The sequence below is a fragment of the Drosophila persimilis genome, unplaced genomic scaffold (assembly GCF_003286085.1).
Source record: "Drosophila persimilis strain 14011-0111.01,24,50 unplaced genomic scaffold, DperRS2 tig00000124-arrow-pilon, whole genome shotgun sequence".
Classification (NCBI taxonomy): domain Eukaryota; kingdom Metazoa; phylum Arthropoda; class Insecta; order Diptera; family Drosophilidae; genus Drosophila; species Drosophila persimilis.
Window position 1 is genome coordinate 1594313 of NW_020825294.1, and position 22392 is coordinate 1616704.

At 39.1% G+C, this 22392-nt stretch overlaps 2 protein-coding genes across 4 annotated transcripts in view; one reads left to right on the forward strand and one right to left on the reverse strand.

Moving 5' to 3' along the window:
• The window catches only part of LOC6593820, a 30311-nt gene extending 14226 nt beyond the window's left edge, over positions 1 to 16085 (forward strand). The window contains exons 2-5 of one of the 3 annotated variants that reach the window (XM_002019031.2): positions 453 to 511; positions 10425 to 11208; positions 13244 to 13790; positions 13857 to 16085. In XM_002019031.2, the coding sequence (XP_002019067.1) occupies positions 10546 to 11208; positions 13244 to 13790; positions 13857 to 15955 (3309 nt within the window). In that variant the 5' untranslated portion in view covers positions 453 to 511; positions 10425 to 10545 and the 3' untranslated portion in view covers positions 15956 to 16085. Of the gene's footprint in view, positions 1 to 452; positions 512 to 10424; positions 11209 to 13097; positions 13184 to 13243; positions 13791 to 13856 lie in introns of those variants that run through there. The other 2 variants (XM_026987824.1, XM_026987825.1) reach the window with 2 other exon arrangements.
• Positions 16086 to 17006: 921 nt separating this feature from the next.
• On the reverse strand, positions 17007 to 18464 carry LOC6593819 (caltractin). The gene is made up of 2 exons (XM_002019030.2): positions 18122 to 18464; positions 17007 to 17982 (listed from the first exon to the last, which is right to left on the reverse strand). Exon 2 carries the CDS (start codon positions 17957 to 17959, stop codon positions 17381 to 17383), a length of 579 nt encoding a protein of 192 aa, XP_002019066.1. The 5' UTR covers positions 17960 to 17982; positions 18122 to 18464; the 3' UTR covers positions 17007 to 17380.
• Positions 18465 to 22392: the final 3928 nt, after the last annotated feature.

Below are 22392 nucleotides of genomic sequence, written 5' to 3' on the forward strand. Positions count from 1 at the left end.
AGGCTGGTGGCAGGTTGCAGGTTGCACTTTCTTCCACATAAGGTTTCACGCAAACTCCCTCCCCGCACTTCTCCGATTCCCTGAGAAGGGGCTTTGGACTGGCGAGATACCTGTAAGCGCATCCGAGTGCTACCGAGAGGCAGATGCTAATTAACAGACAAGTTTTTTTTGAGTCCACATACTCGTACGAGTACATATTTATTTATTGCACGGCTTTAAAGCGAGTGTAATTAACTGCATTTACAGTTAAAATTGGTTCAGTTAGAAGACTGGTTACGGCCCACAGCTACGGCTCCACAGCGCAGAGATCCGCACACTCTTCACACACATCAAAGGATGCCAGGCATTGCTTCCTCTATCTCACTCTCTGGTATCTTTAAGATTTACCCCCTCCTGTATCTATCAGATCTACAGCCCGACTAATGTCCACGATATTTCATTTTTAATTACAGATCTCAGTGACGGCAATTTGTGAAAGAACGAACGCTGCAAAGAAGCTCGTGTTTTGAAGGTAAGTCGTGGGCAAAGAGTGGGATTAGGCCAGGAACAGGAGCTGTGATTGGTAATACGTTTCCTCCGTTCCAAGCAGTCGTCTTTTGTGCAATTGTAATGCCAAATATACTTTCCATATTTCACCACAAAATATGCACAAAGCGAGAAGCCGCAGAAATGCCAGACAGAAAAAAAAAACCCCTAATGGCGTATATGACACCATTCACTAAATACTGAAAAATGGTCATCGTCGTGACTAAGCGCCGACAGAGGCGTTTTAAAGTACGAGAAAAGACAGCAGACAATTCATTTCACAAGAAATTTCAATCGTATGGAAGGCCTAGAATCTGGAAATATAAGAGTTCCACTCTTTTAATACAAAAAGATGTCAGTTCTTTAAGATTATTGGTGTGTCCATTCATTTATGTGTTTTAGGTGGTGAAATTAGAAGTTTTCTTAAATTAAAGTGATTTTGGAAACTAAGTTTCAATCTTGAGTTCCTTGTAGGTTTTAGAACATTAAAAATTATGTTATGGCTTGAGAATTTTGGAAAGGCCTCTATTAGACCCAAAAACAGTCGATTTCCAAAGGCCTTTGATAATCCCATAAACAATAGATTTCTTTATGATTATACAGTACTCTTTCGAAAGAAAGATAATCGGGAAGATCAATTTTCATTCAGTTTTAAATAAAATCAAATAAATCCAATACCTTTGAGGGTATTACTTTTCAGGCCTCTTGGAAAAAGTGCAAACAGTGGCTTGTGCCATGTAAATAGCCAGCATGAGATACAATTCACGAGATACATTTCGTACGACCTCCCTCCCTCCGCACCAATCCAGTTAGATGGTAGTTCAACCGGTTTGCTAATCGTTCTGACTAAAGCCAAATCTTTCTACTAACTTCTGACGTAAGGGTCTTATCACGTTTTTGTTTTGGCTTTTTGAATGGCGATCGAAAGTTCAATAAACCTTAAACGTTTTGTAATTGTGGCTGTAACTGGCCAACTGTCAGTTAACCTCCCGTCAAGAGGAAGTTTCTAAAAGCCCAAAAGAGAGAGAGAGATAGAGAGGGAGAGAGAGAGACAGAGAAATCTTTAATTTACTTTGACAACCCGCTAGAAAATGTACAGCAACAAAAACGAAAGTAAAATGTGCATCGAAGTAAAACTAAAATAAAAAAATAAAAATAAAACTCGGCTCGGAGAAAGATTTCACCAATTTTACGTACCGTTAGTTGCATTAAAAGCCAACCAAAACAACAAAAACTAACCAATGGAAAGAAGAAAACAGCAGACAAAAATGCAAATAACTTCGAACCAAGTTTTAGCCAAGTTTCAGCTACGTTTTTTTTTGGCTAATTTGTTGCTAAAACACCAAACAGAAAACCCAAAACCCCAAAACCGAAATAAACAACGTTCCACGCAGGCGGCACACGGCGGCAGCGGCGTAACACAAAAATTTCGCCAGCTACCAAATTGTTTTTAATAGCAAGCAAATTAATGATTTTTAAACATGCAAATTAAATTTAGAGAAACAAAAAATAGAATCAAGAGACCGCTGAAGAGACTGAAAGCGTAGAGAACGAAGATTTTGATACACTTTTTTGGATAGGGGAAAAGGTTGTTTAAAAGAAAAGATGCCAAATAAAAGTCTCTAATAAAATTATACAGAAAATTCGTATTGAGTGACGTTATAATTTCCATAGTTTCAAAAAGCCTTGCTGTAGGAAATTATTCTTTTGAAAGACTTGGATTATGGTTCCACATTTCTCTTTAAGACGTTTTACCAAATAGTTCCAAGATCATAGCAAATTCTGCTTTAAATATGTATCTTTTAAATACGGCAAAATATCTGTTCGGGATAACCAAATAATGTTTCTGTAAGAAATGGTACCTAAAAAACTCCTGTTATCTTTGTGGATATTTTAATATAGATTGTTTTAAAATAGTAAAAATTCCATGAAATATCGTTAATTGAATGAGAAAACTTAGTGGATTGTTTAATAAGAAGGACTCCATTAGATCTTCCATTTAGAAATACATTTGAAATACCAGAAAAATGAAGAAAATACTTGCATTGAAATATTAATCTTAGTGATTAATAGAAAACCATTATATTTTAGTTGCAGACTGATTTAAAATACTAAGAAATACGGAGAAAATACCTTAATTAAAAGAGAAAGGAACATCTATACCAAGTAATGTTCTTCCCAAAGTTCTAGCACCCTTTCAAAAGAGTATAGCCCTCTCGAAAGGCGTCTATAATCAAAAAATATCCACATGATTGGGGGGGATGGTATACTGCCTCTCAGCAGTATGCGAAAAACTTGATCTACAACATTCTGCCTTTCAATCCCCCAACTAATTGTAAAATGATTAACAAAAAATCCATTCAGCGCTTGAGAGCGAAGCTCTTCATCAACCAAAAAAAGGGTTTCGTTCAAGGGTTTGTTGACCTTTTAATTAAATTAAAGCAAAAGAACAGCAACGATGGCGGATGGCGGATGGCGGAATGGTACGCAAGAGATCCACAGAGGCAGAGCAGAGCAACGGGCATTACGCGCATTTTGTTTTGGGGGGTTTCTGTCGGTTCGGTTCGCCCTTTCTTCTAATCCAATTAGAGAGGAGAGCTCTTGCAGAGAGCAAAGGAAAGAAGGCATAAACCGATTCACCATGATGTTGTATTTATATACAGTACAGTATAGTACACATATGTTATATGGAATGTGGAAGGTAGAATGTGTGCTGGCTAGAATCAAAGCTTACTTACAGTTGGCTGACCTCCTAAAAAAAAGACCACACTTTAATGGCAAAGAGGCAGGGATTTGGTAACTGATTTTTTGCAGTAAAATAACGTTTACATAACGAACGGAAACGGCAGTAAAATCTCTACTTAGCGGAGAGCCCCAACAGTTCCGGGTAGATATAGTACAAATGAGAGGGAGAGAGAGAGATTGTTTTTGGAACATTAAGGAAGATATACGAGTGGCATATAGTTTTCAGTTGTGGCATGAATTCAAAGAAAGAACATGGCAGTTTTCATTACTTTCCATCACTCTTGGTTCTTGAATGGAACTCCTTCTATAATGGACCCTTCAGTGGCCATTCCTTGCCCCCAACTGCTCCCTAATGATGCCAGCCTCGGTCGCACAAGAGAATGATTGAGAATGACCCACCGCTGCTTTAAATTATTCAACGTTCTTTAGTAGAACCCCTGCTAAAAATCCAGCCTAATCAAATTCAATGAAAAATCCTCTTTTTAGCATACACCCCCAGGGGGTGCCAGGCATTACGAAAGATGACAAATTATATAAGATTTCCCGCCCAAAAGAAGGACTCATAGAGATCTGAAACCTTGCCAATGACTAAAGGGAACCCACCTCCATTCAATACCATTTATTTCTAACCATTCCCCGCTTCAGTGGCAGTCAAAGTTGAAGCCCCCCAAACACGCGGAAGTGAGCAAGGTAACACGAGAGCTTACAGCACTGCCACACCATACAATACCTCGAAAACTATCCAGCAAAGACATTTGTCAAACAAACACGCGTCAAACCTGAAACTCTGCGACTCTGTGACGACTCTTTCGCTAATCAATCACGATAGCGAACAGCGAACAGCCAAAAGAAAGAGGAAACCCAGTGCAAAACATTCACAGATTGAATGAAAGTAATTTGAATGGCGTTCGAGTGTTTGGGTGTTCGAGTGTTTGGGTGTTTGGAGGGAGAGACCCCCGACCCGAAAGAGCCGACTGCCTGGGAGGGAGTCTCTCTGCAGAGTGACAGGTAGTTTAACAATCACATTCACACTTTACCCGAGGTTTTGCCAAAGGTATTGTCAATAGTTTTATGCCCCTGCCACCTCTCTTTCTCTCTCTCTCTCTCTCTCTCTTGAGGTGTGCGCCCTCTGCACGTGTCACCGATCCGTACGAACGCACTTCATATCTCATATCTTGAGTTGCATGCAACACGACTTCCTTCTTTTATTAGAGGCACAACACTGCACTCCACTCCAGAGTTTTATGACGCTCTGCTTTCTTTCAACTGATTTTCTGGTAAAAATCAGTCAGCGGTCAAGCGTCATAAACCGTTATGCAAGATGATGGAATGAAGGTGGAAAGACTCTAGAAAAAAATAAGTACTTATTTTCCAAGTGTTTTTGTGTTGCATTGTTTTTCATATACCCTTGGATAAAGAGGGTATTATGGGATAAGGGATCTATGATTCCATAAAGTTTCGAAACTGTAATTCTAGATCTGTTCTATGCAAAGTAATATCCAAATTAAGGATCTTTCAAAGACCACTCTTAAAGTCTTATAAGATACAAAAACAATCACTAAAAAAGGTAGTTTCTTCCACGAAAAATACAGATTTCATGTTTTCTATAAATTCAGGGCATCTACACTTCGGCTTTCCAATGTTTTGCTTCCTTTGGGGGGAGCCCTGTCACTGGACAGTCATTCTCATGCTCTGGTCTACCGCTCTCAGTCTATGTACTGCTCTGCTACAAAAATCAGGTCAAATGTTGGGGGAGATCATTTGTCAACGCCCCCCTTCCACACACCAGAAAGATCGATGGAATTCTTGAAAAGCTGACAATTTAATTGACCATCTACAGAGTTTTGACCCATTTCCATAACATTTACCGTTGGTTCATTGCATCATTTTCTATGGACAGTTCTTTCTCTTTTTGAACCACCTCCGACTCCCGCATAGATGTTTGGTTCCCTTTTGTTCGAGGAGGGTTCCTCTACGATAGTTCTGGTTGCCTCATTAAGATTGTTGTTTGAGATCGTTTACATTCGCTGATCGTTTGATCTGAGAAGTCGTTTACATTCTTGGACTAGGATTTCATTGAGGGAATATGTCAAATGCCACCTCAATGGGCCACTAATTAATGTCCAACGCACACACCAGTCCCGAGGAACCTTGAAGATGCCACAGTGGAAACCGGAGATTCTTTATCGGAAATTGTACAGGTAGATCCCAAGAAACGAACTGCATTAAAAGAGGGTTTCCTACAGTTCCACTCTGTAGAGCAGTAGATCGCAAAGGTCACATCTTCAGACAGGTAGCGATGGTTCCCTTCCTTCGACTGTTATCAGTGGAATGTCCTTTTCCCAAGGCATGCTCGTATTTATGCAATGCCCCGGCTCGGTGCGGTGTCCCTTTGTTCTATGATCCCTCCTCCGCACAGCTTTCCTTTTCTCTCGGCTTTTCTTTACTTTTTGATTAATTTCCACACACTTTGAACCTGTCAAGAATCCATATCCACATCCATATCTATTCTGAGACAGACACCACCCAAGGCGAGCGATTTTTGGCTAGAAAATTGTAACAGTTCCACAGGTTCTGCCTCCTGCCTCCTGCCTCTGCCCCCCGTGTGGCATGTCTTAAGTCCAAGCTGTTGAGGCAATGGCACGTCCCTAAAGGGCGACAAAGTGTCACACCAGAGACGCGAGTCGAGACGAAACGAGACGAGACCCTGTTCCACAGATTAGCCTTCTCCTTTCACTTTTTTCCCTCTTTTTTTGTATCCAATGCACAGCTGGAGGCAATCGATGGATGCGGGTGCACTCTACGGGTCGTGTAGGTGGCCATGTGGGATTAGCATTTGGAATTGCGGCCAGGTACAGGTCCATCCATTAAGTGTTTCAGTTTATGTTTATTGATGAATCAGAGGAGGTCTAAAGGGTTTCAGAAATTGAATTCTAAATTAGGGAAACATTCTTAAAGTTTTCCCTAAGAATTCGCTTTTATTTCCTGATGAGTATAAGGTCTTGATTTAGCTGAAAGATCACTGACGATCAGGGAAATATTCTTATATTTGTACTTCTTGGCCTGTCTCTAAAGAATCCGCGTTGATCTGCACAGAAGAGCTCTTTGGATTAAGAAATCATTCCAGATCGAGGAAACATTCTCCCACTTAACATTTAAGATTTCTTTATCTAAGATCGCAGGAACTTGATTTAAAAGAAAGATCTACACCCGTAACAGCTATGCCTATTTATCTGAGATCTTCTTTAGTATTCTTCTTTAGTTTTTCCCCCTTAGAAACCATTCCCGGAATACCCTGACCAACTAAAAACACAAACAATTTGATAGATTAGCCACATATTTCACTCTCCCAAGGATCCCTAGCCTCGGGCGAGAGACCTTTAGAGACACTTTTTATCCGCAAAAACAGCAGGAGACGACAGCAGCAGCGGCAGTCGAGGATCAAGGGAACAAAAGGTGGAAGGTAGGGCCTGTACCTGTACCTGTTCGTATGCCCATTCCTCTCCGGAAATTAAATCTGCGACAAATGTTTGGGCTTATGGATGGGATGGGTGGCAGAGAGGCGTTCCCTAGTGGGCGCTACCTTTCCCTCTATTTATTTTAGTTAATCCAAGAGATCTGCGGCATTAACGAGATTTTAATATTTCAAAGCAAAGGCATTTTTTCCAATATTTTCCAATGCCAGAGGCGACGCTCGGGGTGGGCCCACTGGCCGGGTAAGGCGGACCTGGTCCGAGCCCCGTTTCGAGCCTAAAAAGGCAGCAACAGCAATTCGTCTTGGCCAATTAAGACAAATTTGTTTAGTCTCTAGGCCGAGGCTTAGACTGTTTCAGAGCCAGAGCTCTGTCATCGGAGCCAGAGATCGGAGTGGGGCAGCGATCGTTCGGTTCCATTGGCTGCCCGGGACTGGGGAGATTCGAATTTATAATAAATCTCGAACGGAGAGGAACGAGAAACGATCGATACCGAGTCGATATGAAATATTTATAAAGCGAATATGGTAAAATCTAGTTAGAGAAATGATTAGATGGCCAACAAACAGCATAAAAGGGGCCAACAAATGGACACATGTCCACACAAAAGCAGTCGCCGATCTCGTCTCTGTCTCTGGCTCTGATTTCTCGTTTAAGATAATTGGTTTATGGATTTGCCAATCAATTGATGGATAATTAGAATAGGCTGAACGAACAAAATCGATGTCTTTGATGGCAATTTGTGATTTAGTATAGAGTTTTGTGGGATTCAAATCTGGATGTTGAATAGAAGAGTGCAAAAACCATTGAAAAACAAAGTTTTTATATACGTTTGATGGAAAACTATTGTTTTTAATTAAAAGTTCAGCTAAAAAGGCAGTTTTTAAGGGTTTAATTTTTTTTTGTTGAATAAAATGTTGAAAGAATTTGTTGTTGTTGAAAGAAGAGTACTAAAACTATCAAAAATTATGTTTTTATATTTAAGCACTAAAAGTAAAAGGCTCACAAGGGTCTTTATAACTTTGTTGAACTATAAAAACTTCGAAATTTTGGGTACATCATAACAAAGGATAACATTTCTTTTTGACTAAATAATTTATTCAGATTCTTGTGGTTTTTAGTGTGTTTTGACCTTTACAAGACTCTAAATAACTCTTTTATCATCTGCTTATCATAAAATCTCATAGAATAAATAGGGAACGATCCTATTTCATTTCCAAAACACTTTTATTAAAGGTTCTTGGTCATTTCCAAGAGAGGCATAAGAGTTCTGTAGTATCGTAAGGCTATCATAAACACAACTATTTACATAGAGGAGACGCCTACTAAATATCATTTTTAAAATACATTTCTTGAAGATTTTTTTATTATCAAAATCAGATACTCGAATGGAGGGAGTGTCTCAAATTATAAAATCGAGAAGAGAGTTTTTCAAATCACCTTATATGCATATTATTATGTTTTGTCTATCCAATAATCTCTCAATTACTGGGAGAAGAGTTCTACATAGTTTTTTGAATCAGATAAACTTTAAATTACCTGCAGAAGGCTCTTATATTATTTACCTATAATAAAATATATCAAATTTCTTATGGGGACAGTCCTATATCATTTAAGTAGAAGAACACATATTTGGAGGGCCACAAACTCTGTCTAGACATCAGATCCAATCCCTAATTGAGTGTAATGCGATGATATTCAAAAGTCACTCCCATGAATTTCCCAACAAACTTTCCCAACAACAGAGGGAGAGAGAGAGTGAGGGAGAGAGAGAAAAGGAAAGAGTGCTGCTGCTGTTATGGTTTTGCTACTTGTGGCATGATTATGGCTTTAACTTTTAACTTAATTTGGAAATGCCTTGTGTGTTTTGGTTTGTGTTTGAATTGAAATTTTCTTTATGCGGATTGCACTGCTGCTGCATCATCATCATCATCAGCCGTGAATGAGGAGGCTCTTTGTTGCTTTAATTAGTTTCAAGCACGCGCAGAAAATCAAATGAAAATGGTAGGAAAAGCTCAAGCTAAATAGCTTCGACTTCGACTTCATTTTGTTGCTGCATTCATTTTTGTTTTTCGTTGTTTTGCTGTTTGCGTTGGTTTTCCTTTTTAATTGCCATTTTTAACCATGTTTTTTAGCCATTTTAAAGCATTTTAAACCACTTTACAGCCCATAAAGCAAGCAAAAAAGTTTCTGTTTTTTCTGTAGCGTAACGAGGTCGACAGAGTGGTCTGCTCCGCTGCCCCCAAGAGAACCCCCGCCCCATCTTACTCAAGTTGTAGGAGAAATCATATAATATGTGAAATAATCCCTTCGAAATGTAACTCTTCCGGAAGTGTCTGATGCAACGAATGAAATACATCAGTAAAGAAAGAAAGAACCTTCGACCAGACCCCCACACACCCCCACTCCGCCCACATTCAAGGTCGTTTGCCCCATGGTCTGCCACCAATTTTCAGCTTGTTTGAAAATTAATAAATAAATGAGCTATTGTCGTAAATTAATGTGGAAAAAAAGGCGACAACAAAAGGGGGACACCACCATGCCCCCTCCACTCCCCCCCCTCCGAAGATAAGAGAAAAACCGAAAATGCAGCCTAAAAATCGATCGACGTATCGATGGCTGGCTGGTTCGTAAATTTAATTAGGGACCATAAAAAAAGCAAATCAAAAATTCAACGATGTGTGGAACCCAAGCTCCGAAACATACGTCAGAGCAATGGCAACACATAAGTCATATTGATGGCTCAATCTGTCAGCGGAAAATGTTCGTTTGTGTTTCTGTTTGTATTTATAATCGTTTAATGTCCAAATGGAAGGTTACAAGACGTGCAATGGGGCGACACTCGAGTGGGGAAATTTATTGGGGAGCCATAAAATATCAAATTTGTTAATGAATGATGTTTTGGTGGATATTATAGAATTTTTCTATATATTTTTGGGGATCTAAAAAGGCAGGGCAGGGGATAAGTGCTTCTATTTAGTCTCGCAGAATATTTAATGGTGTGAGGTGGGTGCACAAGTGCCTTCTGGGGTTTGTTGACCCCTAACTTTATCTTTCTGACCTTTCTGTAGGTCAAACTAAGCTCAGAACGAACCTTTTGGGGTTCCAATAGCCTAATCCTGAATTTATCTCCTGAATATATTATAAATAAATCAATTTCCGGCTTAAATGCATGTCCTCCATTGATTATTTAATATTCTTGTTTTCTCTTCCTCTAATATACTTAGATGTATCGTAATTTCCACTTTTCCCCTTGTTAGAAGTCCATTTAATCCACTTTTTAGTGTCGAAATTCCCATCATAATCAAATCCCAAATAATCAAACATTGCCACAAGTAAAATTACAAAAGAAAAAAGCAATAAATAAAGAGAAATAAACATGAGTGAAAAATGTCTGTGACAACTTAATGGATTGCAAAATCGTTGATCGTCTAATCATTCGAGACATGATACTCGTACGATGCGGTTTAATTGTTGAAATGATTACGAATATGCAGACGAATGAATGTATCTGACGGGTTACGTGTGTATCTCACAGATTGAATGTGCAACTAGTTTCTACAAAAGAAATTGCTTGGGATTACGAGTTGGAATAATTGCAAGCCATTTGCATAATATTTTGTTTTATGATTATTTCCATCTTTCTCCGAATATCAAATAATATTTCATATCTCGTTTCAGCGCTCTCTAAAAACAACAAAAAGACATGGCCGTGAAGCAGTCAATGCCGCACGCCCAGTAGCAGGAACCAGCAGGAACCAGCAGGAACCCCGACAGCCCACAGATCCTTGCCCCAATCAATATGTTCGGTTTGCTGAGCAGCTCCCAAATCTATGGACTACAGCCCGCACCAGCCGCAGCAGATCATCAAGCGACAGCAGAACCCTCGAAGAGCAACAGCCTGCCCCATAAGAAGGGGGCCGCAGCTGCCACTCAGCATCGCAGATCCACCAGCAGCCTCAGCGACACTGGGGGCAAGTTCTTCTCGCACCTGAGCGGCAAATCGCCAAGCCAGTTCATCGAAAAGTTCATCAAAAGTGAACTCCTCAACGGCTACGACCATCTCAAGTGCCACCAGAGTGGTGGAAAGTCCGCCGCCGCAGCATCATCCCAAACGGAAAACCCCAGCAATACTCCCCTGTATTCCAATCTACAGACTTCTTCGGACTGGGGAGGCTTCAGCTGCCTCCAGGGGAGCTATCGGAGCCACGGCGACGGCGAGTTCTATGAGGCCGTGCAGGTCAAGTCCTCTCCCACACAGCCACAGCCGCAGCCACAGTCGTGTGGCAGCAACGAACTGAATATGCGTTCCAAGGGTGCGTCCCCATCCATCCTACTGCAGCACTACCAGAAGCTGCCGGAAGCCACTTTGGAGCCAACATTCAACACCCAAGCAGCTGGCCATACTCCAGCGTACAAGAAATTGGGTTTTGGTTCACGTTTGCAGAAGCAAAATGTCGAACAGGTGAGTGAAGGGAGAACTCATAGCTCAAAGAAGAGCTTAAGGTGTGTAAGATATTGATGGCAGTTTGATACAGGGGTTTCTTAGAGAGTAGAACTCTATTTGGATGGGTTTATTTTAGGTATAAGAGAAGTAAGACTAGTAGGATACTTTTTGCAAGCCACAAGTGCATTAAATCTCGTTTTTAGGGATTGATTTTGTATTTGAATTAAAAGTATCGATAGATAGATGGAAAATGTATCCTTTCACTTAGGGGAAATTTGTACAGCGGAAAGTTTTCATCGAAAACCATCTAGAGTTACTCGTGAAATGTGTGTCCTTTCGCTTATGGCTAATTTCTACACCGAATCAATGAATGTGCTTTATTGAAATAGGGAAATAAATCAAGAAGATGATCTTAAGATCAAAATCTGCTTGTCAGAGACCAGAACCAGTAGAAAATGGTCTGTATTTCATCGCAACCCATCCAGAAGCAATCGTATCTTATGGTCCCCTATTCATGTCATTCAAAATGAACGAGTCCTTTCACTTATGGGAACTTTTTGCAAAAAATTAACGTGCATTTCGTATCATTCTACGAATATGCCCGAAGGCTTTTTAATGGTACAGGGATTTAGTTCTAGGGGATGCCTAGATACTTCTTATGCATACGAGTATCTCTATCTCTGTTAATCTTACACAAATCTCAAAATTACCAACGATCTAGCTTCCTATCTCCCCAGAGATTTCAAGTCAACAGAGACATCAAACATTACGACACTTTCCCATAACCCAGAGACACATTTTAAACTTGTTTCAGCCTGATAAAGTGAATCTCTAAACAAATACCCATAGAAATGTGTCACCGCCACCACAGACACTTTTTGCCCTTCATTGCTTTCTAATGAGCGGGAAAGTGGCCCACTTTGAGTGATCGCCTTGGCCGTAATTACTTGACCGACATCCAAAAGATATTGCATCACCTTTTAACCCTTGGTTCTGTCTGTCTGCTGCATGTTCGCATAGCCCGGACACGTATCTGCCCATCTGCATCTGCATCTGCACGTACAGACGTGTGATACTTGTATTTGTTTGCGGCTGAAATATCATGCAGATAAAGACCTTCATCGGACATTGCTTCGGGGGGTCAGTGGAGTACAACAAAGAGCCCCAAAAAAATACAAAAAAACAACACCATAAATAGTCCCCAACCCCAACTAAAAGGCGTTGGAATAATATATGAGATATATGTAGATCTAAAAATATATAGCGCCATGTTGGGGAAAATCATCCCCCAAGCAGGTGATAAGATAGCAGGTGAAAGGTAGTGAAAGTTTATGGGCTCCAAACGAACAGAAATTACTCTTTTAAGAAAGGATTATAAGTGGTCTGTAACCTTAGGGGCGTTTGGAATGTCTGAAATATAGTTTATATAGAGTACATCTATCATTATTGCATTGTTTTCTAAAACGGAATGATGGAAATGGCATTGATTCGCTGTACAAATGTTTCATAAGGAAATTTTAAATGAAAGTTCTCCTAATATCCCAGTTTTGTTCCTTCTACCATCGTTAGCTACCTCTTAAGCCCCTGTTCCATTAGGAGACTATTCCACATCTCTTCTACAGGAGACTGTGCAAGGTTCCCATAAGTGAAAGGGCACCTTTTGTGCCCTGTAGGAACGTTCATCAACGATATCACCTCTCTCCAGAGTAGAGTATTCTCAAGTCTCACTCCACCCGTAAATGACATGCCCACTGCAGCTGATGGGCTCCCTGATGGGTAATCAAGGTAATCCCATTTCCAAAGCCCACAACCTGTGCGTCATTTGCATTACGAGTAGCGTCCAGAGATAAAATAAATGTAGCCAGGGGGCTCTCTGGCTATCAATCAGAGTTAGACCCGCACGACACTTGTCATTGGGAGGGCTCCAGGCAAAGTTCATTGCTGGAAAATGGTGGGAAAATGGGCACATTTTCATATGTTAGGACACTTCAAGGTAGCCAAAGGAGGAACCCCCAATCCATTCCGCAACTAAAATCTCTTTTTGCATCCTCAGAACTCGGACAACTCGCAGACATCCTCCCGGAATGCACGCAGCAGTGGCAGCGGGAGCGAAGTGCAACGCTCCTCTTCGGGTTCCAGTTCCTCGGGTGCCGTTCCTCCAGCCACAGCCGTGGTGTCCTCTCCCGAAAGACTCCAGCGGAGACGTCTGCTGCAGATGATCTCCAACTACGATCAGCAGAACAAGCAACTGCATCGGGAGCTGGCCAAGGAGAAGCGGCGTCGCACGGAGGAGCTAGCCTGCGTTGTTAAGTCCTTGATTTGTTTCGAATCGAAGCTGAAGAACGACATGAAGGCCGTGAACCAACGGCTGGTGGATAGGGATTCAGAGATCTGTCGTCTGATGCGACAGAATCGGGCCTTGAGGAAGCGTCTGGAGGATCAGCAGCCGGATGAAGGCATAGCAGATCAGGACTCGGACGAGTGTCTGGTGCTGGAGGCTTTGCAATGCCAGAATTGCCGCAAGCAATTCTATGACATTGAAACGACAGCAAGCGGCACACAGACGTGCGGCAAAGAGTTGCAAGGCGTAGGCGGAAAGGGTGAGTCCCAGTCAGCAATTCCTTCTGGAAACCCCCCTCTTAGACTCGAATTTCCATTCTCCACAGCAGAGCCCGGCTCTTCCAGCGATGACACCGTCTCATCGTCGTTCTACGGCGCCAGACGCAGCGTCCGGTACACCAGCAAGCGCACGGCGGGCACTTTCCGGGACTATATGCGCTCGCGGGCCATGCACATCGATGATGCCGCTTTGGAGCAGCAATCGGAGGAGAATACCAGCAGCATCTCGCGCGAGGACTCCCAGACGAGCTACGAACAGCTGCACAACTATTCGCGGGCCATGGAGCGCATGCACGGGGTGAAAGTCCCCTCGATGGAAGACGGGGAATACTCCGAGCAGAGCAGCCTGGAGCTGGAGCAGCAGCAGCAGCAGCAAAGGAGGCGGAACAGCTCTTCGAGTCGCAGCAGCAACAGTCGCAGCAGCAAGACAACGACTCCACAATTAATGGAGGAGGATGATGGCATCTTCTCGCCCACCCAGGACGACGAGGACTTTGACGAACTGGATCCCGAGCAGGAGCAGCAAATGATGTCCCGCGGGGCCCTGAAAATCGTACAGCGACGGTGTGCAGACTTCTCTGAGGCCTCGCCGAAGCAGATCTATGAAACGACCACCGATGATTGGTATGCCAGTGCCTCGGACCAGGAGGAGACAGCGTCCACAGCCAGAGTGTCGACCGTGAAGCAGCCCTACGGCCAAGGAGCCGTGAATCCCGTGCTGGAGTGCGTCAACCAGATCCTTCTGCAACAGTCCATGGAGGAGACGCTACGAGAGCCCACCCCCAAGTCCGCGATGGCTGGAGCTGCCTCGAATCTCCCGCGCAGGAGTTCGCTCAGCGGCAGGAGTGTCTCCAACGGCCGCAAACGGGTGCACTTTTCCACCAAGAACAGCATGGTGCATGTGCCACGCCACGACGACCACGAGGAGGAGCCAGAGCAGGAGGAGCAGGATCACCCGATGGCTGCCCCAATGATCTCACACTATCATCCCATGACCTCTGCCTACGAGAGCATCTACAGCAATGAGTACGAGCCGATTGGCTCAGAGCGTGCCTCCAATCTGTATGTGGATATGGCGGCAGCAGCTGCCACAGGAGCAGGAGAGTCTGCGGGCTCCAGCAACTCCTCGAAGCAGCCACAGCAGAAACTGCCACCCGCCCTGCCGCCCAAGCCTGCCAATCTATTGAAATTCAAGAAATCCCTGCATCAACTCGAAGAAACCCTCGAAGATGAGGCGGCCCTCATCGAAGATGATTGTGCCACGGTCTCGGAACCGGACTACTGCTCCATTTCGGAGGTGGGCATGAGTGCCAGTGTGCGCGTGCAGATTGTGGCAGACATACACAAGGCCCCGGAATGCTCCACAACCCCTCCAGCGGTGGAGCCGCCAGCGATGGAGCCCGAGGTGGATTCCGATGACAATCAATCGCACAAGACTGAGGAAATCGAAGAGATTTTCGCCGATATACCAAAGCTACCCAACGTGGCGGCCATTATAGCGCCCAAGCAATCCGCCTCAGAGTATCTGATGATGACCCCGAAGAGGCAGGAGCTACAGCTGCAGCTGCCGCTGCCGCAGCCCTCTCCCCTGCAATCGCAATATAAACGGAAGCATGTGCCCAACATTCTGGCGGAGATCAACAAACGCATGAGTCTCCCGAGCTCTCCGACGACTCCGACGACCCCCAAGAGCCTCCACAACAGCACGCCCGTGTCCAAGTCCCTTCTCCAGTTGGCAGATGCCCCCAGCGATCTGCCTCTGCAGGCGGAATTCGATTGGTATAACCTCGATGCCGAGTACGATCGGAGTCAGGAGGTGACTTCGACTTCAAAGAGCCCCCAGACAGAGGGCATGCTGGAGGAGATTAGCGAGGACAATGAATGCCTGATCAATGCCGATGCGGATGAGTACAATCTGGATGAGGAGTATCAGCAGGAGGAGGACCAAGAGTTCCACCATCAAGAAGAGGACCTCCTAATGCAGCCGGAAATGGAGGAGGAGCCACAGCCCCATCTCTCGCCCGCCAAGGCCACGCAAATGAAGAAGAATCTGGCCAGTTTTGAAAAGTTCATCGAGGGCTCAGGACTCAGTACGAAGCCATTGCCCAGCAAACGTAAAATCTACTTCAATGCGCCCTTTGTCTAGACGAAAAAATAAAGAAATGGAAACGAATTTAAGTTTATTTTTGATGCAACACAGAAAGAGAGAGAGAGTTTTGTTTAGTTCTTAAGTTTGGCAAAAAGTATTAAATGTTTTCCCCCCCAATAAAAAAATGGCAACGAAATATTAAAACAAAGAAAATTTAACAAGGACTTATATTTTTTTTGTACTTCAACAACACCAAAGAACTATCCTTAGAGTCGAGTTGAGCAGAGACACGACATGTTTATTGTTTATTGTTGTTTTTGGTTTCTGGGGAACGAGCCTGGGGGAGCGTCGAGCACTAATATGCCCTGTGATGCCCTACAATGTAATTGAGTTGTTTAGGAATAGGAGTATTTTGTGTCTGTATCGTGAGGCATTATTTTGTGGAGTATTGTGGAGACTAAAGCTCGGAGCAACGCTTCCATTTAACAGAAAAAGAGTCTATACTATTAAAAACTCTTTTGTTCCTTGGATTTATAAAAGATATTCCTCGTAGTTTAATGGTAAATAGTTGTCAAATCAATCTAAAGACAGTTTTGGTTTTGAATCGCTTTCAAATCTAAATTTAAATGGAATCCCAACGCAAATTGAATGTGAATTGAGTGCTAGATGGATCCTTTGGATAAATCTGACTTGTTAATTCTGCTTGAAATCTATAGAATTGGAATGAAGAAATGATTCAGAAGTCTCCAACTCTGTCGAAGAATCAATCGAGGATGAGGCGGCGCTGCTAGATGATTTTGCTTTCCAAAGGGAATTCTAATATTTGAATTGTAAATATATTTATGATCAATTTGAAGACAGCTTTCGAAATCTAATTCTAAATGGAATTCCAACGTCACTGCAATTAACAGCAGTTAAATCCTATTTTCCATATATATTTGAATGGAACATTGATTTAGAAGTCTCGAAACACTCTTTAAACCCCTTTAACTGTTCGATTTCCCGCAATTGAAGCCCCAAAAGGCTACAGCATTTCGATGTAACATGTAATTCAACAACATTTATTGCATTTCACATTGTTAATTCATCTTTAAATAACAATTAACTATTGTTTTTGGTGGTTTTGGTTTTATTCTAACGTTCTTGAGATTATTCTGTGTTTGTTTTCGTGCGAAAATACAGCCAGTGCGCGGAGGTTTTTCATAATTTTATTCTTAGCTGCTAATTGAATGTGTGGGGTTGTACATTGTCATTACATTCATAAACGTACAGGCGTGTGTCAGTAGGACACTAAAAAGGAACAGAGCTTGAACTTACATTTAAAGCAACCTCCAGGGGAGAGCGACAAAGAGAGAGACATAGACAGAGACAGAGACAGACAAGAGGCAATGAATGGATTGATACATCAAAAGCTTAGCCACAGAAACTTAACATTTACTAAACGAAAAGTAATCTTAAATTAAACGATGGATCCCTCTCTCTCTAATACAGACTGGTCTTTTTCATAATCCGTAGAAACTCCTCCTGATTGACCTCCCCATCGTTGTCCAGATCCGCCTCATCAATCATCTCGCGCAGTTCCTCGTCGGTGAGGGTCTCCCCCAGCTCGCGGGCCACACGTTTCAGGTTCTTGAACGATATTTTTCCTGTTTCATCGTCATCGAACAGGCGAAAGGCCTTCAGTATTTCCTCTTTTGTATCCTTTTCGGCCATTTTCATGGTCATTAGATGCAAGAAATCATTGAAAGCAATCCTGCCACTCCCATCCTTATCGATTTCCGCAATCATTCGCTTGATTTCCTCTTTTTTCGGCTCAAAGCCCAGGGCCCTGATGGCCACCTTCAGTTCTTTGACTTCGATGTAGCCAGTGCATTCGTTGTCGAACAGATCGAAGGCCTCCTTAATGTCCGACTTTTGGGCATCGGATAGCTCGAATTTGGGGCCAGATTTCTTGCGTCCTTGCTGATTGCTCCGCTTGGTGGCGGCCGCCGTCGTCGTTGCAGCGGTGCCCACTGCCGTGGGGGGACTCACGATATTTGCCACAGCTGCCGTCGACTCCATTTCCGCAAGTGATTCTCGAATAACTAAAGAAACCAAAGTTTTCATACAAGTTTTTAATGTACGGCAGGCAGCACTCGTTTTGCGGTAATTTCACAACTCACGCAAGCGAAAAGGAGGCCTAAAAGCAGGCGACCGACCGCGTCACGTCACCCTTACACTTACCTTGACTTTGACTGGGAGCTGGATATAATATCACACGTATCCTTGGACTTTGCGGCTGCTTGCGCGCGGCCAGTTACAGGAGGCAGAGGCGCCTACACCCACTTCTCACTCCCTCTTAACGTGTGGGTGGTGGCAGCAGGCTGTTTGGTTGCTATAAATAACCTCCACAGCAGCTGCAATCGCTATCTATCTTCTATTGTTGTTGTTTCCGGCTGCAGGTGTCCTTTGTTGTTGCTCCTGGCTACAATGCAAATTGTTTTCGTGCCGCTAATAGCAACAATCGGGCCAAATGCGTTCGTGTTGCTTTTCCGCACTTTTCACAGAAATTTTCCGTAGACCGACTTTTTGTTTACCAGCAAAAGATTCACAGCAGTGTGACTGACACTCAGAAATATACCGAAATTTACCGATGAAAAGTCGAACTTAGCCAACTTAAACCCCCTTTATTTCAACAGGATAATGACTTGAGTTTATGGCGGAAAATAATAATAATAATAATTACTCTTGCAGGTCCACTCTATCTTCGTTTAATAAAAAACCACGATATCTTTCACCTAAACTGCGCTACATTTTTGCAAGATTTATCATTTGCGTGGAAAGTATTTTAATACAATGGGTCGACAACGGGTTAATCGTTCTCTGTCCACAATCCGAAATCACATTTCTTTGTTTTTGATATTCTGTTTAATATGACTAGCTAGCTAAGACCCTGAGCTGTTAAAACGTAACATTTTTTGATTGATGGATGCATTTTCTACAAGATTGTTTGATTTTAAATGCTTTCTTTAATTTGATTGTGTCTAAAATCGGGTTTAAGAAAACAAGATAAGAGTACATGTTGCTGGTATATGAGGACTTGTTGCATGTCAACCGATGTATGGACATTTTTATACTCTATTACGGTTAGTCAATATAAAAATACTGTTTTCAAGCTGCTTTTAAACGTAGTAAATAATATTTGTTCACAGATTGACAAGTTTTTGCATATTCTGCATATATGTATGTACATATATATCGTGATCCCGATCTCGATACAGTACGTTTATGGTTACCTCTGCGAGAAAGCCATTAAATGCAATATTTCTCTTAAAAAAATGTTCTGAGCGATGACAAACAGTTACTCAATTTTGTATATCCTTTTCCTTAGGGTAAGCGGAATGTTGCTCATTCCGTTGTTGCCGGACAATGTCGCTCATTTTTCGATAAAAGTTGCTGGCAACAAAATGTTTCCAACGGTATAAAACGTAAGAAAACGTAAGTGGTATGGAATGCAACGTATGTAGGGATAAAAGGACATTGCTGCGCTGTAAAATCCCACCACGAAGATGGGAGCAAAGATGCGCGCCAAATAGGAAGTGTTTGAAAGTGAATGAGTGACAAGGAGTAATAGGCGTTAGGGCATTGTGTGTTGGATTTTTATTACAGCTCGGGTTTTTGGAGATTAAACGGTTATTTGAATACAAAGTTCAAGGGTTTTTAATATACATATATGTAATAAAATTAAACTTATTAAACATTCAATTCTACTGTTTCTTGATTATTAACAATTAAAATTACTTATTTAAGAAAATAATGCATTGCAGAACATTATCCCCGGAATTTATAAGACACGCGAAAATGATCTGAAACAGACAGACATGGCTCAATTGACTCGGCTATTGATGCTGATCAAGAATATAGATCCTTAATGGGGTCGGAAACGCTTCCTTCTGGACGTTACACAGATCCATTTTCACCACAAATCTAATACACCCCTATACTCATTTTGAGTATTATTATTTTTGATTTTTATTGGATAATTATTATTCTTGATTTTTATTGGATAATTATTATTCTTGATTTTTATTGAATAATTTGTATTATTATTGTTATTCTTGATTTTTATTGAATAATTGTTATTATAATTGTTATTCTTGATTTTTATTGAATAATTGTTATTATAATTGTTATTCTTGATTTTTATTGAATATTTGTTATTATAACTGTTATTCTTGATTTTTATTGAATAATTGTTATTATAATTGTTATTATAATTGTTATTATAATTGTTATTCTTGATTTTTATTGAATAATTGTTATAATAATTGTTATTATAATTGTTATTCTTGATTTTTATTGAATAATTGTTATAATAATTGTTATTCTTGATTTTTATTGGATAATTGTTATTATAATTGTTATTCTTGATTTTTATTGAATAATTGTTATTATAATTGTTATTCTTGATTTTTATTGAATAATTGTTATAATAATTGTTATTATAATTGTTATTCTTGATTTTTATTGAATAATTGTTATAATAATTGTTATTCTTGATTTTTATTGGATAATTGTTATTATAATTGTTATTCTTGATTTTTATTGAATAATTGTTATTATAATTGTTATTCTTGATTTTTATTGGATAATTGTTATTATAATTGTTATTCTTGATTTTTATTGAATAATTGTTATAATAATTGTTATTATAATTGTTATTCTTGATTTTTATTGAATAATTGTTATAATAATTGTTATTCTTGATTTTTATTGGATAATTGTTATTATAATTGTTATTCTTGATTTTTATTGAATAATTGTTATTATAATTGTTATTCTTGATTTTTATTGAATAATTGTTATAATAATTTTTATTATAATTGTTATTCTTGATTTTTATTGAATAATTGTTATTATAACTGTTATTCTTGATTTTTATTGAATAATTGTTATAATAATTGTTATTATAATTGTTATTCTTGATTTTTATTGAATAATTGTTATTATAATTGTTATTCTTGATTTTTATTGAATAATTGTTATAATAATTGTTATTATAATTGTTATTCTTGATTTTTTATTGAATAATTGTTATTATAACTGTTATTCTTGATTTTTATTGGATAATTGTTATTATAATTGTTATTCTTGATTTTTATTGAATAATTGTTATAATAATTGTTATTATAATTGTTATTCTTGATTTTTATTGAATAATTGTTATAATAATTGTTATTCTTGATTTTTATTGAATAACTGTTATTATAATTGTTATTCTTGATTTTTATTGAATAATTGTTATAATAATTGTTATTCTTGATTTTTATTGGATAATTGTTATTATAATTGTTATTCTTGATTTTTATTGAATAATTGTTATAATAATTGTTATTATAATTGTTATTCTTGATTTTTTTGAATAATTGTTATAATAATTGTTATTCTTGATTTTTATTGGATAATTGTTATTATAATTGTTATTCTTGATTTTTATTGAATAATTGTTATTATAATTGTTATTCTTGATTTTTTTGGAATAATTGTTATAATAATTGTTATTCTTGATTTTTATTGGATAATTGTTATTATAATTGTTATTCTAGATTTTTATTGAATAATTGTTATTATAATTGTTATTCTTGATTTTTATTGAATAATTGTTATAATAATTGTTATTCTTGATTTTTATTGAATAATTGTTATAATAATTGTTATTATAACTGTTATTCTTGATTTTTATTGAATAATTGTTATTATAATTGTTATTCTTGATTTTTATTGAATAATTGTTATAATAATTGTTATTCTTGATTTTTATTGAATAATTGTTATAATAATTGTTATTATAATTGTTATTCTTGATTTTTTTGAATAATTGTTATTATAACTGTTATTCTTGATTTTTATTGAATAATTGTTATAATAATTGTTATTATAATTGTTATTCTTGATTTTTATTGAATAATTGTTATAATAATTGTTATTCTTGATTTTTATTGGATAATTGTTATTATAATTGTTATTCTTGATTTTTATTGAATAATTGTTATTATAATTGTTATTCTTGATTTTTATTGAATAATTGTTATAATTGATATTATAATTGTTATTCTTGATTTTTTTGAATAATTGTTATAATAATTGTTATTCTTGATTTTTATTGGATAATTGTTATTATAATTGTTATTCTTGATTTTTATTGAATAATTGTTATTATAATTGTTATTCTTGATTTTTTTGGAATAATTGTTATAATAATTGTTATTCTTGATTTTTATTGGATAATTGTTATTATAATTGTTATTCTAGATTTTTATTGAATAACTGTTATTATAATTGTTATTCTTGATTTTTATTGAATAATTGTTATAATAATTGTTATTCTTGATTTTTATTGGATAATTGTTATTATAATTGTTATTCTTGATTTTTATTGAATAATTGTTATAATAATTGTTATTATAATTGTTATTCTTGATTTTTTTGAATAATTGTTATAATAATTGTTATTC

Excerpts from the sequence above, each read along its gene's own strand:
- LOC6593819 (XM_002019030.2), bottom strand. The coding sequence starts at position 17,959 with ATGGAGTCGACGGCAGCTGTGGCAAATATCGTGAGTCCCCCCACGGCA.